This window comes from Prosopis cineraria, unplaced genomic scaffold (assembly GCF_029017545.1).
Source record: "Prosopis cineraria cultivar Desert tree isolate PC_DT_omini unplaced genomic scaffold, ASM2901754v1 PC6, whole genome shotgun sequence".
NCBI lineage: Eukaryota > Viridiplantae > Streptophyta > Magnoliopsida > Fabales > Fabaceae > Prosopis > Prosopis cineraria.
In genome coordinates this window covers 13,789,845-13,809,146 of record NW_026555337.1, presented here as the reverse complement: position 1 = coordinate 13,809,146, position 19,302 = coordinate 13,789,845, and the positions used below count along the sequence as shown (strand labels likewise).

General features: G+C 31.7%; 1 protein-coding gene across 1 annotated transcript; it reads right to left on the bottom strand.

The window, feature by feature from the left end:
* Positions 1-12,618: 12,618 nt before the first annotated feature.
* On the bottom strand, positions 12,619-17,748 carry LOC129313012 (uncharacterized). Its single transcript, XM_054955830.1, has 3 exons — positions 17,481-17,748; positions 15,121-15,358; positions 12,619-13,746 (listed from the first exon to the last, which is right to left on the bottom strand). Exons 1-3 carry the CDS (start codon positions 17,643-17,645, stop codon positions 13,334-13,336), a joined length of 816 nt encoding a protein of 271 aa, XP_054811805.1. The 5' UTR covers positions 17,646-17,748; the 3' UTR covers positions 12,619-13,333.
* Between the last annotated feature and the right edge of the window lie 1,554 nt (positions 17,749-19,302).

The following is a 19,302-nucleotide window of genomic DNA, read 5'->3' as shown; positions in this document are numbered from 1 at the left end:
AATCACACAAACTCTCTATATTTGGTCTCAACAAATTCTTCAGAAGACACTGACTCCTTCATCACCGGTGTACATCCCCAAATAATTTAAAAGAAAAATCAATATACACTTATATCATATTATCTCTTGCACACAAAAAATCAATTTATGGTGTAAAAGGAATCAACTAATTCATGTCTTTATATCTATCTTTAATTATTAATTGGTGTGATTAATAGGATGTCATTTAGTAAATATATGAATTCTCAATAATTAATAACCTATTTGGTTCAATCCTATTACACCTTAGCAATATGGTAATAAGAATCGCAAAACTATTAAAAGAGCTATTTGGTTGCGTTGACTCATGAATTCAAGGCGAGGTAACATTTTGGGAGAATGACAATAAGAGTCTTCAGAGGAGAAAAAATAGCAGTGAGAAATGAAAACAGCTGAAAATGTATTTATGCACAATTATAAGTTTAGGCATTCACTTGTGCAGAGATTAACTTCGGTTATTTTGGATCCTCTATCATTCTCCCTAACTTTTTTAGTATAATTTTTTTTTTTCAATTTAAAAAAATTAAAACACTCGATTAATTTAGATGTTTCCAATTTATACGTTACCTTAAGGAAAGCAGAGGATATCATGTAACACCATTAAATGTCTCAAATTTAAATTTTAAAATTTGAAATTTTGATCATCATTATTATTTCAAGCTAACAGTTGAAAAAATATGATTCAATTTGAAACTGCTGGGTTGAACAATAGTTGGGGTCAAACCAAGTCAAACCTAGAAAATCAACCTAGGGTGTGTAAGAATGTATTATTTTATTTTATTTTATTTTTAATGAATATTTATTAATCTTATATAATTGTTTGTCTTGATATGTCAAATTTTTGAGAATTTCTCTATGATATATATGTGTGTGATAAAATGACTTAAGATTATCATGGAATTTTTAAGAATTCGATCTTTTAATTTTAATTTAAAATTTTAAATTGGGTTTCTTAACCTTAGTATTATGTAAAAATAATGCAAAATATATATAATTTTTTAAAACATTACTTTTGATATTAATGTTGTATTTTTTTAAAAGAATGTAGCTTTCAGGAACGTAATTATTATATTTTTAATAAATTAAAATAATTTTTATTTTGTAAACATTATATTCCCATCTCGACTTGTCTTTGTGAACCTGATACACTGACCACATAATTTCTTTTTTTTTTTTAATTATTCAGAGGCATCCTTCTACTAAAGAAAACCTTATTCGATATACTATTAATCATTAATGTTTATATTCTTTTAAAAGTGTTAAGAAGTTTCTTGTTTAATTCATAGTACATTTCAAATTTTGTAAAATTGAAAAAGAAACTGGCTTTCCATATACCAACCAAATCATTTGCCTAAGAGAATATCTCCGGTTCGTTTATATTTGTGATTCGATAATAATAAACCTGAAAATAATATACATTATTCGATAATAAGAATTTTTGGTTCAAGTGACACCTACGCATCATTGTGATGCTCACAGCGCAGTTTGAGCCGCGCCTACAAACGTTTCGACGTTTGTCCGAGAAAAGAAAAAAAAAAAAGAAGGAAAAATTAATCTTTTTAATTTTAATTTATCTATGACTCAATCCTTTAATTTTAACTCATTATAATTCATTTCTTAAAATTTTAACTCCGTTATAAATTAATCTCTAAACTTTGCCTCTTATAATTTAATTCTTAAAGTTTCAACCTCTTAACTATTGGTCCCTATGTTTAAAAAAAATTATAAAGATCAAACATACTTTAAAATTTTAATAATTATAATATTTATAAATATTAAAAGGTTTTAATGATTTAAGATATTAAAAATAAATTTTGAAATATTTTGAATCTTTATAATTTTATTTTTTAAAATATAGAGGATCAATATTTAAGAGATTAAAACTTTAATGACTAAACTGCAAGAGGCAAAATTTAGGAATTAATTTACAATTAAGTTAAAATTTTAAGGATCAAGTTATAATGAGTTAAAGTTTAAATAATGAGTTACGATTAAATTAAAACCATAAATATCAAATGATTAATTTTTTTTAAAAGAAAAAAAAAGATGAGATGAGTGATTAAAAAATGCGATTCATTTCTCAAACTTTTTGCAACGTGCATATGTGGAAGAATATAGAGATAACCTGGAAGAAGCGCTCTTCGTAAACGCCGGGAGATTTTTGGAGGGCACGATCACCGCCATCACTAAAGGCCCAGATGCGACACACGGCGATGCCGACTCTGGAAGCTTCTAGAAACACTGCAGGAACTATGGGCCTCTGTCTTGGCTCTTCAGCCACTTGCAGCATCCAATATGCATTGAATCCATTGAACATAAATGCAGATCCATTCAACACAAACTCTGTTCCTCTGTCCCCACGAATTCTCCAGAAGAAGATGAAGAAGATGATGACAACAACAATATAAGTAACCCTAAAATGCTCATGTTCTTGATTTTCTTTACAGAAAATGAAGGAACACTTGGCGGTGTGAAATGGAGGATCATTGAATTATTATTGCTGGTGAATGAATGCTGATAATATATGTAGAGGTTCACTCTTTAAATGTCTTCCATTTCTTTCCTTAATTTTGAGTTGGGATATTTAATGAGAGGATTCTTGTAACCATTGTAACATTTCAAACATGATGTCCGGAAATTAAATTCTTTTTGGCAGCGTTATTGATAAGTTTGACTTTGAATTTTAAATTTAAAATTCATATATTTAAAATCTTTTATTTTGAGAAAATCAACAAATAAGATTGTATTTGGATGAGATTTTGGATTTAAATTAAATCTTTTATTTAAATACATAAAAGTCTATAAATTTAGATTTAGTTCAAATTTAAATTTATTTTTTATTATAACTTTATCATTATTATCTCTCTTATTCTCATCTCTTCTCTCATTCCTCATCCTTGTGTCTCATTGATAGAAAAATAAAAGTAAACTCTTCAATCTTTCATTTCTACTTTAAAACTCATCTTGTCTCTCTTCTACCTTTAAAATTTATATTTTATATTGATGCTAGGTTTAAGAATTGCTTTTTCATTTCGACAGTGAAAACGATGAATATTCTAAATGCACATTTTATTTTTATATATAATATATTTTTAATGAAACCTCATATACTAATAAAAATTTATATTTGGTTGAAAGCACATAAAACCATAATAATTTTCAATTTCACCTCTAATAATGTCATAATTAATATCACGGTGATAGGTGATAAAGTATACAATTAACCTCACATTCCTTTTTTAAGAAAAAGATAAAAATATTTAATTATTTAAAAATATCATGACACTCCTTATATTTAAAAAGAAATTAAGCTTTAAAAAGCACTCTATATAAGGAGCACATTCTTTTTATTACATTGATTGGAACACAAGTGATGTGGATAAATTAGATGAGATGTAGATTGAATATTCATCAAAAGTTGCAAATTTTGAATTTTATTTAAAGGACTGAAATTTTAAATCATATATATCATTAATTTAAGTTAACACTGAACAAATTTTAATTTTGCATTCTACTTTTAAATGAATGAATGAATTTCAAACAAAAAAGAAAAGTTAAAAAGCAATAGACACCATATAGTAATCTGTTGAACATATGATCCTCAATCCACACAAACTCTGTTTTCGGCCTCAACAAATTCTGCGGACACAGTTCTATGATATGCAATACTAGTAGGCTTTTTTTTTTTTTGGGACAAAGTAATACTAGTAGGTTGAATTCAAACATTGTGAATCTAATTTGGGATAACTTTCTCAATGTAATTTTTTTTTTTTACAATTCACGACATTAAAACACTAGATTATGAAAGAAGTCAAAAGAAATTAAATAAAAAAGACTGGACAACTGACATATTTTATTAATTCTTGGAGGCAGAATCGCTAGGCATGAATTAGAGTGAATTAGAGAAATGAATCAGTAGGTGAAATTTTAAATTGAAGCAAAGATGTAACCCGAACAAACTATCAAAACTTAATTAATCAAGTTCTGATATTATGAAAAAAGTTAAGAGAGAAATAAATAAGGTTGAAAAAGTGACATATCATTGCAGTCAACACAATCATTTTTAATTTTTTCTTTTTAGGTTGTCTATGATAAAGTATAATGTAATTCTATTTGGGTTAAATATAAAATGTCGCTCAAATAGGTTATGAAGCTAGTTGGATTGAGTAATTAAAACGTCAGGCCTAATGTAAATAAAAGAAGCCGGCCCCGAAACTCAATGAAGTCCACAATAAATAAACATGTAGAAATCCCGTCAGCTTTAAATATCAGATCGCTGGCACGAAAACACGATCCTAAGTAATGCCGAGATCTACGCCCAAGTAGTTTGGTGAAATGGGCTAGTTATCAAAATGGAGAGGCCGTGCCATAAATTTCATGAAATTCCTGATTCTTCAATAGAACGTGCTAAATTTCAAAGGAAAAGCTTTTGCTATTCAACACTATAAATAAAAAGAAGAAAAACAAAGAAAGCTAGTCAACACTCAATTAAGACTCGTATATTTTACATTTATTAGCCTTTTTCAGTTATTAGTTTAGTTTATAATTTTCTTCACTTCAATAAAATTATACACTTATTCTACCAAAACCTTCTATCTTTTTACATTTGAGTGAACCGTGGTAAGAGAATTCAGGATCCTTTTCGTTATCTATTGAAACTTAGCATCTCTAACACGCCTGTTATTTATTGTTCAACCACGAACAAATTCAAATCACATTTAAATGCCTCAAAATTTAAATTTTGAATTTTGATTATCATTTTTATTTTAAGCTAACGGTTAAAACACTTATTGTCCTGTGTGTTTAAAACCAAGAACAAAAGTGACATGTATCAAACCTATTTCGTTTTGTTAAATCAGAAAAATATTTTGTGAAATATCTATACAATAATCAAGATAAAATATACAGAAAGTTGGTATACTTTATTTAATAGTCAAATATTCACTAACCCTTAAATACGAAAAGGAAAAATCGTTAGAGAAGTTTTTTGGCCGAAAATCGTTAGAAATGTTGCAATAAATACACGAGTCAATTTTGATGGACAAGAAGTATGAGGTAAAAAAACAAAACACTGATGCTATATTTTTTGGCAACAAGAAAGATATTTCATTCAAACCAGCTACAAAACAAGAAGCGGAAACAGAGTCCTAGCACCAGCTAGTAATGGCAGCAAGAAAAACCAGCAACAGCCAAAGGAAAAGAACTAAAAACAAAACAAATGAACCAAAATCAAGAACAACTATTCCCAACTATAGAGAGCACAAAGAAACAGCTAGGACCTTAACCATGAGAGAAGGGGGCTGTAACACCCAAACTTTCGAGCACTTCTCTCTGAGGGCAGCCTGAGGACACCAACCAACAGCTACCGTATGAAGTCTTGGAATCCACTCATAGCAATAATAGCCAAGAGCTTTGTCAAGATTAGTAGAATCCACTAGAGCCATGCAAGCCTTATTAGAGCAAAATCTAGCATTGAACAAAGCATGCACTAGTGGAGAAAAATAACCTTCCATAACCTGTACCATTCTTTTAACAAAAACAACATCAAATAGCTTATATCCAGGTGGGATCTACCGTAAATCATCCTTAATCTTTCCATCGAGAGATTTAAGAGGATTATCAAGAGTGAAACTAAGATGGATTTCAACAAGGATTTTTGCATTACCCCCATTAGAAAGAACAAATGTAGAAACACCAATTTGCGAAAATGAATCCTGGATCCCCATTCGCATTGGTAGAACGGGCCCCCCAATCTCTCATTTATTTTTTGCGGATGACATTATTTTATTTGCTGAAGCCTCAACTAGCCAAGTTGATGTTATTAAGGACTACTTGGAGAATTTTTGTGCTTGTTCTAGCATGAAGATTAATAAGGAGAAGATATGTGTGAACTTTTCTGCTAATGTCCATTCTTCTCGCCGAGAAGAGTTAAGCTCAATGTTTGGATTCACCAGAACTAATGAGTTGGGGAAGTATCTTGGGGTTAACCTTCACACGAAACTAGTTGGGAAAGAAACTTTCTCTAATGTAGTGGATAAAGATAAGCAAAGATGTACTAACTGGAAGGTCAACTCTCTTTCATTAGCTGGAAGAACAATTCTTATCCAATCGGTAAGCTCAGCTATCCCGGGGCATACCATGCAAACTGCTTTACTTCCTGTTACAACTTGTGATGTCCTAAATAAGAAAAATAGAGATTTCTTATGGGGCACGATTGAAGAGAAGAAGAAAATTCATCTTGTCTCTTGGGATAAAGTCTATTCTAACAAGAAGTCTGGTGGACTTGGGATTCATCAAGCAAGGGGCCAAGACCAAGCTTTTCTTATGAAATTAGGTTAGAAATGATGAGGAAAAGAGATTGTTTGCGGGTTCTTGTTATTCGGGAAAAGTACAAATGTGGCAGTGATTTAATTCTGCATATCAAGAAAGATCAGCCTGGGTCTAACACTTGGGTTGGAATTAAAGCGACTTAGGAAAAAGTTAAAGAAGGGACATAGATTATAAATGGTGGTCAAAGAGTGAGATGGAAATGGGAGAGACATGTTGAATTTTCTGTCAAATCCACTTATAAGGCTATTAAAAAAGATAGTCAGTTTACAGATTTGCCTTGGGATAAGATCTAGAAGCTCACGGTGCCCTAGCAATGCAACATGTTTATGTGGCTAGTTTTTCATGATAAACTTCTTAACAATAAAGCAAGATTAGGTCATGGCATGTAAACTGATGGTTTATGTCACAAGTGCAAAGAGAAAGAAAAGGACTTACTTCACGTCTTGCGTGACTATGTTTACACATAATATTTTTGGTGCAAGTTGGTACAACCAGATTAGAGAATTGTCTTCTTTGAGCTTGATAACTGATAAGGATCGCTGGTCGAAGTGGAATCTGAGGGGAATGGGATTGGGATGGCATTCAAATTAAAGCCAACTATTCACAATTAGTTGCTGGGCTCTTTGGAAAGGACGTAATGAGCTCATTTTTAAAGGGAAAAGTACCTCTACCGACTCTTTAGTGACCCAAGTGAATTCGGTTTTTGCTAGTATTAAAGCTAATAAGTCTAATCTAGCCAATATTAATAGTTCTGGCCAATTTATAGCTTATAGTAGCCCATGATGGTCTAAACCTCCCTTAGGGTGGATCCTAGTGAATGTCGATGGGGCTTTTAACCTAGTTTTCAATAAAGGAGGCTGTAGGGGCATGATTAGAGACCACTCAAAGAACTTGATGGAAGGGTTTATGTTTAGTTTTGTTGGGGATATTGGATAATGGTGTTTTTGTTGAGCTGTGGGTTGTTCTAATGGGTCTTAAATCTACATGGGAAACAGGACACAAAAAATTATCCTTGAGTCTAATTCTATGGAAGCAGTTGGTTAAATGAATGAGGGCCAACTTGATATGCATTATGACATTAGGATTATTGAGAAAATCTAGAACCTGATGAAGAAAGAATGGGAAGTTAGGTTACCGCACATCTTTCGTGAAGGAAATGCGATGGCTGATCATTTAGCTAAGTAAGCTATACAAGGATGGTGTGGGTTACACAGGTTTTACAATCCTACACTAGAGGTTGCTAGGTTAATTGCTTTAGATTTTTTTTTACCAATATTGATACGTGGGAATATGAGAGTTAGCAATAAAAAGGGATAATTAGGGAAATTAGGGATAAAAGGGTAATCTGGGTATTTGGGTATATTCTATATAAATAGAGTATATAGGGTACAATGGAGGGTGTGAATGAAATCAGCCTCTCTTTTCGTCTATATTTTTCTTCTTCCTCTATCAAGGTATCAGAGCCATCTATCCAGCCATGTCTTCGCCGGAGATGCGGTCCTCGACTGAACGCGTTGGCGACTTAGAACACCACTTGGAAATGCAATCCTCATTACTTCAAAGTACTTAACAGGTTCTAGAGCAAAACACTAACAATATATCTGAGATTAAAACTACCTTATCTCAGTTTATGAAGGAGATTTCTGATAAGTTTACTATGCTAGCCAATCAACCATTGTGTTCCCCTCCACTTCAAGTCAGTAAACCCTCCCAGCCACCTTCCCAAGCACCCTCTGTTGCTCTCCCTCGACCTACAACCTCTGTCCTTTCACCCCTAATAGCAATCCCACCACCACCCCCTTTCTCTCAACTAGCGACCCCTTCTGCCTCAGCACCCACTCCCCCCATTTTCACACCACCACCTCAGTTCGGGTCTTTCCAAGGTCTCCTTCCCACACCACCCAACTCATACTCTATTCCTACCAAGAGTAGCAGAGTTGCATTCCCTAAATTTGATGGCACTGATTTTCAAGGATAGGCTTACCGCTATCGCTTATTTTTTGACGTGGATGGAACGCCTGTTGACCAGCGTATTCGTCTTCTTAGCATCCATTTGGAGAAACGTGCCTTGCGTTGGCACTTAGCCTTCACTAAATAGAGGCATTTAGACGAGATATCTTGGGAAGAATACTTCCACAAAATGGAAACCAAATTTGGGGATATAAAAGATGAAAACCTCATGATTGCGATAAAGAAACTGCAAATGCAAGACTCTATCGAAGAATATGATGAGAAATTCGATGAGTTGCTTACTAAAGTTGACTTATCAGAGGCAGCAACCATAAATTGCTTCATTAAAGGTTTAAGCAACGACGTGCAATAGGGCATCCTTAGTCTCCAACCAACAACACTGGCCAGTGCAAATAAAGATGGCCAGACGACAACTTGCTGCCATTAAAGCGATTCATGACCACGCTCCATCTTCTATGCCGCTAATTCACAAGCCTTCCTTTAGGTTCTCTTCATTCTACTCATCTGGGTCTTCTCGTTTGCCTTCTCTATTATTATCGAGTTCCAGGCCTAACCCGATTACTAAACCTATTTCCACTAATGACCCAGTTACTAAGCCCATATCCACCATGAGCCCATTAGCAGATAAGTTTAAACAGACCCAATCCTTCAGCACCTCTAGTTCGGCATCCTCTAAGCCCTCAAAACAAATTTCAAAGAGTGACATGGACAATCGAAGGCGTAAGGGCTTGTGTTATTAGTGTGATGATAAATACAACAGTGCACACCATTGCCAAGATTCACAGGTCTTTTCCTTAATTGTTGAAGACAGAGTAGAGATATTTGTAGACGCTCAAGAGGAGATGGCACCAGAATAAGTCATATATTAGATATAGGTTTTAACTTTTCATCTTTGTACTGATCCTTGAGGACAAGGATCTCTTTTAGAGGGGAGTATATTGATACGTGGGAATATGAGAGTTAGCAATAAAAAGGGATAATTAGGGAAATTAAGGATAAAAGGGTAATCTGGGTACTTGGGAATATTTTATATAAATAGAGTATCTAGGGTATAATGGAGGGTGTGAATGAAATCAGCCCCTATTTTCGTCTATATTTCTCTTCTTCCTCTATCAAAAATTGCTTTAGATTTTAATAACTCCTTAATCCTTAAACTAGGCCTTTGTCTATCAAATAAAAAAAGAAACACCAATTTGCAAAAGCAAGATGTCCTACCAAAACAAAACAATAACTATTATATAGCAATCTAGAGAAAGGTAATCTAAAACAATCATCTCCAACACGGCCCACCTCCAAAACTAGAACAGAAACCACACCAAGTAACTAAAATCCATCCACCAAAACACCAAATTAAAATTTAGGCAATAAAATGAACAAAAGCTCTTATCCTATTCAATAAAATATTTCCAAATTAGATTATTAAACATTGCAATATAAATGAACACAAAGCAAATATACGATAGGAAAGTGGGATCAAAACTTTAAAAGAAGTGAAACATTAAAGTCATAGTGATGATACCCATAGCCTTCGACCTAACACACCCAAGTCTTGCTCCTTGTCATCTATCAATGAATAGCAACTAGTTTAGTAAGGAAATAGAACTTACTATTCTCATCGCATAAAACCAGAAATTAATCCTTAGACCCTGAAACCTAATACTCCCTACCCATTCATCAATATTTCACAGATTCAAAGCAAAATTGACTAATATTGCATCCAATGACACACATTGAAGATTGTCTTCCCTCTTAGCACCTTAAGGAATCTCCACAGTTTCCCTGTGCATAGCTCGATCTTACAAAAGAATCTATTCTAAGCTTGATGCCCACACATCTACATGGTTTCAGACCTCTTGATTCTCCGATCCATAACCAATTTATCAATATCTCATCCAAATTTCCTTCACACGCTCACACTAACCCACACCTAAACCAAACAATAGCTCCGCACCAGCCATATATAGACACTTGCCATAAATAAAAGGAATATGACTCGCTAAACATGAGAAAAGCCCTCTAAATATGAGGGAAGGGGGGATCCCCTAGTAGAGCAAACTCTGCAAGGTCGCTAGTGACCTGCGCACACTAGAGAAAAATAAACCATAAGGTCCTATTTGGTATAAGGTATTACATTTTAAAAGATTAGGATTGTGATTGAGATTGAAATTGGGACTAGAACTGGGACTGAGAATAAATTTTAAAATCATATTTGGTATGGGATTTAAAAAAATTAGATTGGGATTGAACAAAAAGAACTCAAAAAAGTCCCAAATGCCTTCACCTCTTTCCTTCCACCCTTATTATGAATCAAAAATTGGTCCTTCATTTCATCTTCATCATGCTTTACTTTTATCTCAGGAAAACCCAAAAAACAACTAAAAATTTATACATCATAAATTAAAGATCTTGGAAAAAATAAACTTAAAAACTTAAGAAAATTCAACCTAAGATCTTCGCTTATGATTTGGTCAAAAGTACTAAAATCATACAACAAAATCAATAAATTTATTTTCAAGAATCAAGTACTCATGCTCAAGAAGCTAGCAATGACAGAATTGAAGAAGGCATTGATAAAGAGAACAATGGGAGGGGATTTCATGGGTAATAAAAATAAAGAAAAAGTGGACTATAGAAGCGTAAATCTCCATTATCATCATCCTTTAAGCTTCTATTCATAACCACCATAAATCAATCATTCATCGATGCTCGAGTCTAAGCCAACCTAAATTGAAGACATCACTATTGAGAATAAGTTAAGGTGATGATTTTAAATCCCAGGATCTGTATAATGCACGAGTAATGTAGAGAGCAATTTGGATCTAAAGGGATGTAGATGGCGATGCAGCAAAAATGATGGAGATGGTAGCATAGTTGGAATATCAAGAAGGAAGGAGCAAGGCGCAATAAGAATGCCAAGAAGGAAGGAGCATATCAAGAGAGAGGGAGATGAAGAGCTAGAGAGAGAAGGGCATTTTTGTCTTAAAAATATCAATCCTAGGACTAATTTTCCATTACTACGGAGATGGTGATATTAGGTAATCCCACATAAAGTGGGACTAGTACTGAGACTGAAATGCTTAATACCTCATACCAAATATAAAAAAGTGAGATTATTCAGTCCCAAACCCAATTCCACCCTCTCAATCCTTCATACCAAACATGACCTAAGAGAGAAAAAAAGGAGAAAGAATGTTCTCATTCTTCTTTTAAATTTAACACTAATGCTATACTTGGATGTATATGGATTTGAATTTGAGACATATTCATTATTTGGGTAATTAAAAATATATGAATTTGGATTTAACTCAAATTTAAATCCAAATTCTACCTCAGTTTCTTTTTAATTTGAAATTATTTCTAAACCACTATTATTTTAAATCTTACATCAATTTCTTTGTAATTTGACTAGCTTGTCAATAGTGCCAAATGCAACTAGATTGTCAATAGTAACTAGGACTGAACTGTTATCGTCCACTGAGATTGGGCCACAATTGTTGATCAAGACCGGATAGATAACTTTCATTAGGAATGAATTTTCAGTGTTAAACGAGATTGAAATGTAGGTGACAATCAAGATTGAACCATCACCTGTGATCTGAATTGAACAGGAGACTTCCATCAAGACCATGCTACCAGTAATGACTAGGACCGAATGATTGACTTCTACCCAGACCAAAAAGCTTGCACCAACCAGGATAGGATCGTCGGTGTAGATCGAGACTAGACAACTGCTTACGACCAAGATCTAATGACCAACTTCAACCAGGATAAGATTATTGATGCCGACCAAGAACAGAGCATTAGTAGTTTGGTCCTGATTGAGGTCGTTGGTAAGGTCTCGGTTGAAGTCGGTGATCCTGATCATGGTGGGAGCTAACTATCAGATCCTAATTGCGAGTGGCTATCCAGTCTCGATCAACCCTAGTGGTCCAGTCCCGATCGATACTAACAATCCTATCACGATTGGTGCTAGCATAGGGACCAAACTGCTGATGTTGTTCAAATTGCTTTTAAATTCAAATATATAATTTAAAATTTAAAATTTTACTTAAGATTCAAACAAAGGATTTCAATATTATAATTTAAATTTTTTATACTATCCAAATAAAGAATTTAAAATATATAAATTTTAAATGTGAGATTTCAAATCTAAATTTCTAACACAAATTCACCCATCTAAACACAACTTAAGAGAACATCAAATAACATATTTTATGAGTGTACATCCAACATTTTCATTTCTTCCAAATTAAACATCACAGGTGTTAAACAAAAAAAAAAACCAAACAAACAGAAGTCCAATACATATATAGTGATTGAATATCAATATCTCTTCTTTTGTATTGTTCTATTTCAACAGCACAATATTATAACCTAATAAACTACACAATTTACTTTAGCCTCACCCAATGCAGAGTAACTAAATCATCAAATATATAACTCAATTAGCCACCAAAATTGTCCTATTTATGTATAACTAAGACGCCTTCAGCCTAAAATTAGATTATAAAATCTATGCTATAAAAATGAAAGACATAGCCATAGAGATGTGACGGATTCAGTGTGATTTGTGAGTTTTCAGTTCAATTTTGTTGAAAAGATTTCTATTGCCTGTTTTGATCTCGCATCATGCTACAGATCAAAATAAACAATATAAATTTTGTTTAATATCAAAATTGGATTGAAAATCTACACAAACTACCATGAATCCAAATTTAATTAGGAAAAATTGCAATTAAGGACCTACGAAAGTTATAATCATTTAGGATCACAAAATGTTAAAATTGAATTTCAAGACCATGAAATGCACATTTAGGCACTTAAACTTGCAAACTACAGCAAAAAAGACCCTGATACTTAAATTCAATTTCAAAATTTTATGATCTTCAATGGTTATTACTAATTTTCACAGGCCCTTATTTGTAATATTTCCATTTAATTACTAGAGGTAATAACCAAAAACAAATTTCCCTCATTAAAATTAATCACTCAATTAGGTGACTACCACAGTATGAGCTCCAGAAACCCTAATTTTGCAGGCTTTGTTACTAGTTGCTTGCATGAAGTGGAATGAAGTGGGAAGTGAAGGAGAAGTCCAAGTAGTGGTGGTGTTGTTGTTCAGACCTGACCACTTCATTTGCATGAAGCTTCTCTTCCTCCATGGACCCATGTGGATATTCTTCTCCTTCATTGACCTCTTTGCAACACTGCACATGACTCTGATTATCGCCGTCAAGCACTCTGGCCTACCGACGTAGAATTCTGGCAACATCGACACCAAGTTCTTGTATTCTTCTCCTGCTCTTCCAATCTGAAATTGGTCCCTTAGCTCCAATTCAATCAGATATGGCATTTGCTTCTTTCTTGTTTGTGTTTTTGCCATCACTTCTATGTACTCATGTGAACCTTCAAATACAACAAAACCAATCACTAGAAAGAGAGCAAGAGAGATTGGTTGATTATTAATAACTTGAATAATGATAACTTAATTTGCAAAAATATTCGATAGTGGTGGGGTTTATTAATATTTTTTAAAATTAAACAAAATTAAAAAGGACATTGGATTAAGTGTAATTGGTGAATTTGCTTTAGAATACTAAATTGGATCCATTACAGCAATGTATTTAGAGAGGAGAGAGTAATTTAAGAAAATATAAGGAAAATTGACCTTATGGACCAAAAAACTTAAATATTTGGACATAAGTTTCAAACAGGGATAATAAAAATCTCAGTCCCTCAAATTTGCTTTAGCTATCAATCTAATCGCTTAAGTTTAATTTTTAATTGATTTGATCTCTTATATTTCTTAAATTATTATATGAGTCCTTTAAATTTTAAAACACAAATGAACTCTCAAAATAATCTAAGTGTAAAGTATATTAATGCTTTTGCATACCTATGCAGCTAAATGAGAATAAATTAATTGATTTAATTTCTATCAATATAATCATTTACACTATGTTTTGTTCTCTTGTTTTTTTTTTAAATTTTAGAGTTTTGTCCATGTCAACAAATTTTAATAATGTAACCTCCATTATAAACAATAAGGACCCAATCGATAACCAAAGTAAACTTAAATGATTAAATTAATAAAAATTAAATTTAAAGGACTAAATTAATAATTAAAACAAACTTGAAGGACTAGAAATTACATTATCCCGCTCCCAAATACATAAATAAAACTTGTAGGTATCATGGTCCTTAAGGGACAATATGTTTTTTAGTGAAAATATCAAAATTCCCTTATTCTTCTTGTTTTTTCCCTGGCATCTGTCTCTAGAGTAGATTATTAAATATTCATGGATGACTTCAATAGACTAGTGCAAATAAAAGGAAGAGTGTTTTGTTATTTTCTCTAAAAACATATTATCACTATAAGACCATGGCCCCCTAAAAACTTTATTTTTGCATTCGGGACTTATGCCCAAATATTTCGCCTTTGATCCTTGAAACCAATTTTCTAAAAATATAATTGTTTGCGAAGTTCATATCTTGCATAGAGTCCACATCTCACAATTACATGGTTACATCTCTCTCTCTCTCTATATCTTCTTCTGAATGCATGCATATATACATACATACAAATATTTACATTTGTGATTGTAAAGTAGGATCCCTATACATGTTTTTGACCTTAATATATATGTTTACGCAAACAATCTTTTTATTTATTTAAATAGATGGTGTCGCCGGCGTGATGATGATAGTCATGAAATCAAAACAAACAAAAAATAATAATAACTTTGATACAATTATAATTTAATTAAAAAAAAAGAGTACCTCCGGGGACCTTTTTGGTGGAATCCCATTTGGAGTGGCTAAGGGAAGCTTTGTAACCTCTGAGAGAGAGCACAGAAACCACAAATGTTCTTAAACAGTGGGGACACCCAAACGACGTCGTCATGTTCGGTTTCTTGCAATTGCATTTATTTTGTGGGGCCTTCTTAGCCTCTTCCAATATTTTTCCCACCTTTTCTCTTAATTCCCTACCTACCATGTTGTATCTCTCTATAATTTCCTATCAACCACCATAACATTATTAATAATTAAAAAAACCCAAAAATTACTCCTATTGAATACTAGTAATTTTTAAATTAAAAACAAAAAAATAGAAGAAATAAATTTACATTGTAATTTAAATTATTAGATTAAAACTATTTAAAGGATAATTTCTTAGCTATCCTCCTTTGGTCAGAGCAACCACAAGTGTGGGCACACATATCACATACATGGCATATGCTTAGAATATACTCTCATTTTATAAAATATTTTTTGGTAAAATTTTGAATATCAATAGAATTAATTAAATAGAATTTAGCATCTTAATTTCTAAAAAAATATAAACTCTCAAAAGTAACATTTATTTAATAAAAGAAATAAAGCTGTTTAACTAAAAAATATTTTAAAAAATGAGTGATAATTTAAAATAATTAATTAATAAATTTTTATTTTTCAAATTATATTATAAATAAAATATTAAATATTAAATTTTTTTAAATTTTTTTTCCTAAAATGATACAAAGAGAGTGTATATACGTATAATTTAATACCAACAAACCTTGAATTTCTGGGAGTGTTGTGGGCCCGCGGTTCAAGGAATATTCCATTTTCATTCCAATTATCTGCCTCACATACTTCCTCTATTTATTTTTTTGCCCTTTTGAACTGTCAATTATTTTTCACTTACCTTTCACACTGAAGTTTCCTTTTTTTTTTTTTTTGGCCAGCAAAGATTTTCTTTCATACTAAAGTTTCAAGGCAACGTTACTTTCATATTTTTATTTTTAAAATTTTTAATTATATCCTTATTTTGACTAACTTTAAAAATTCAAGACTAAAATAAACTGAGGGTGTTATTAATTATATATACGTACTTAAATTATGGAATGTTTACTTTTTTAGTTTGACTCCAAATTCCTTATAACTTTATTACCCAAGAACTAGTTGTGGGTCTCCATCATATAAAATATAAACAATAAATTACGCTATTTCTGACTTATAAAATATAATTCGTTGAGCAACGGACAAGGATGGGGTAGCATAACAAAGATTATATTCATTTTTTTCAATGTATTAAAATGAGAGACATATATGTATATATATATATATAGAGTGAGGCTATGTTTGGTATTTTTTATTTTATATTGATATGGGAGAGTTAGTCAAGTTAGGCCTCATTTTTTAGCATTATTTTAGGGGGAAATTATTTTAACATTATTATTTAATATTTCAGGGGGAAATTAGGCAAATTAAAAGGGATTTCCATTTTATGGTGTACCAAAAACTGTATATTTGAAATTGAGTATTTATTTAAAATTTGTATGCAATGTTTAATACAAAAAAAATTGTGAGAAAAAATGAAAAACATTTAAAAATGAAATGAGATTCGTGATTTTGTTTTTCCTAATTTCTGGAAAAACATTTTTCTTGGTACCAAATATTACATTAAGGTTTAAGAATTGCTTGTTCACCTAACACAACCTTTAAAAATAAGAACAATGAGAATAATTTTGATGAAAAGCTCTATATTATATTATGAAAGTAGTAATTTTCTCATAATAAGAATAATTTTGCTACCATTTTTGTCATGAACTCTTGGGTTTTCAGTTTTTTTTTTCATGTTATAAAAAAAACTTATTTAGCTGTAACTAAAAATTATGTGTTACTAGTAACACAATATTGGATTTTTGTGTAATAAAATTCTGGGGTAGATTTATGTATTACCACACAAGCAATGAGTGGTGGAGCTATGATACTAAATAATTAAGTTGTCTTTAGCCACGAATAATAAAATAAAATAAAAATATCTATTCTTATCTCAAATACTTCAAAAGTCCCACCCAAATTAACATAAAATAACAATTTTCCAATTATGGGTATAATTGTCTGCTTGATTTTAAACTCATTCCTGTGCTAGCAGCCGCTAATATTAAAAAGAAAATTAATTAAGCCAAAAAATAATAATAACCATTACATGATTCAACTAGAAGTTCAGGCTTTTGCAACGAGTTTGCCAGCAAACCCCAAAAACCTGATAAATTAATTTTCTGTATTGAATTAATCTAAGCTTCTAATTAAAATCTCATTAAGATTCTGCAAATTAATTACTGATGGGATAAATATAAATTGAAAAAAAGTACCTGAAGCATGGCTTCCTGAGATTCCCAGAATAAGGCTCTTTCTTCATGGTGATTCTGCAATTCGTCAATGAAATTCTCTGATTTGAAGTTTTCAAGCTCTGATTTTTCAGAACATTGTTCTTCATCGCCCATGAACAGACACACTTTATTTTCGAGGCTGTCCATGGCCTTTTAATTCTTTTTCCGAGAAAATTTTGCCCTACTTTCTGGTGGAAAGAAGGTGAGGGAAAGAAAACGAGAGAAAAATTGGTGGAAGAAGAGAAAGCAAACCTACTCTTCTTGCAAGAGAAGGAAGATGGGACGCGGGAGATCTAACTATAATGCTATTCCACGTCAGCTTTGAGCGTCAAATTATGGACACGTGTAATCCTCCTGGTGGTTTTCTGGTAATAATACCTGTCTATGATAGGCCCATGCATGTAGATATACACTCTGTTCCGTTCACCTTACCATAAATAAGAATTAAGGAGACATTAACTTTGCTTAAAAAAAATAGAAAAAATATCACTTTAAATTCTTACATTTTGTTTGAGTTTTGTTATAAATTTTTATTTTTTTTTAATATTTTAGGTCCTTATAACATTGGATATGGAGAAATTTAGAACACCCAAAAATAAAAATATAAAATTTAAAATTAAAAAAATTCAATGACTTATAACAAAATTTGAATAAAGTATAAGGATTTAGAGTTTTATTTTTTCAAAAAAATACTATATTAGTCAATTTTTCTTGTATTTAAATAAAAAATTTTAAATTTGTGTTACATTTACTCTCATTAATATCCCATCAAATAATTTATGATAAGGATTACTCATTTCTTCTGGAACGTGTGCTTTATAATAAAAACCGAAAAAATATATAATAGAAATTTGCTTACAAAAATTATAAAATACACGAGCTGTGAATATCTGGTCCAATTTTATTCACTGTGGATCAACGTTTCATCAATTAGGGATGAAATGAATCTGAAATATCCATAAAAGATATAAGGATTGAATTCAAATTATGTTTTGTTCATCAATTACCCTAATATCTCTTACTTTTTTTTATAAAAAAACAAACATTCTCTACCCTTGTTAGGGGTGTTGAAGCCATCATTGAAAGCCATTGAAACTGCATCACTAATGGAAAGGCTACTAGCTCCAACGACTAGCCGACCTATGAAATTCTCTAAAGTGATCAAACGGGAGCTTGAATTCATGACCTTTTGGTTCATGAATTTTTTTAAGTCGTCAAGCCACTTAATTGTATAATGAAAATTTTTATATATAATAAATTTTGTTTCTAGACCATTCAATAAAAGTTGTTAATTTCTTGAGAGCAGTTCTTTATATATAATAAAATTTGTTCCCAATTCATTCCTCTATTGGGTGCTAATCATTCCTATAATGGCCACTTCAATCCGATTTTGATAAGATTAGAATCTTAAAACTGTTTGAAGGACAAGAACAAATTGTGGAATAATATAACTTTTAATTCATACTTAATTATTAATTTAGTTCTTAGATTTTGATTTAGTATAACTCAATTTTTATAATTTATCAAGTTAAGAAATTACAAGGACTAGGTTATATTAAGCCAAAGGAACTTGCTGAGTATGATGAAAGTGGTTGGGTGAAAATTGATATGGAAATAGAATTGAAAATTTTACATGTTTGGTTAGTTAAAATTAGGTTGACTTGGCTTTCACATAAAAGTCATTTCCATCAAAATTGATAGAACTGAGTTCCATCTCAACCCTTATGAAGCCCAAATTCCTTGAACCTTCTCGCACAATCTTCCCTATCATACCCCTTTCTCTATCCCTGACCCCTATCATCTC

Coding starts and splice junctions, on each gene's coding strand:
- LOC129313012 (XM_054955830.1), bottom strand. CDS start 17,645: ATGGACAGCCTCGAAAATAAAGTGTGTCTGTTCATGGGCGATGAAGAA. Junction 15,359..17,480: donor CTCAGGAAGCCATGCTTCAG/GTACTTTTTTTC, acceptor GGTGGTTGATAG/GAAATTATAGAGAGATACAA. Junction 13,747..15,120: donor CACCAAAAAGGTCCCCGGAG/GTACTCTTTTTT, acceptor TTGTATTTGAAG/GTTCACATGAGTACATAGAA.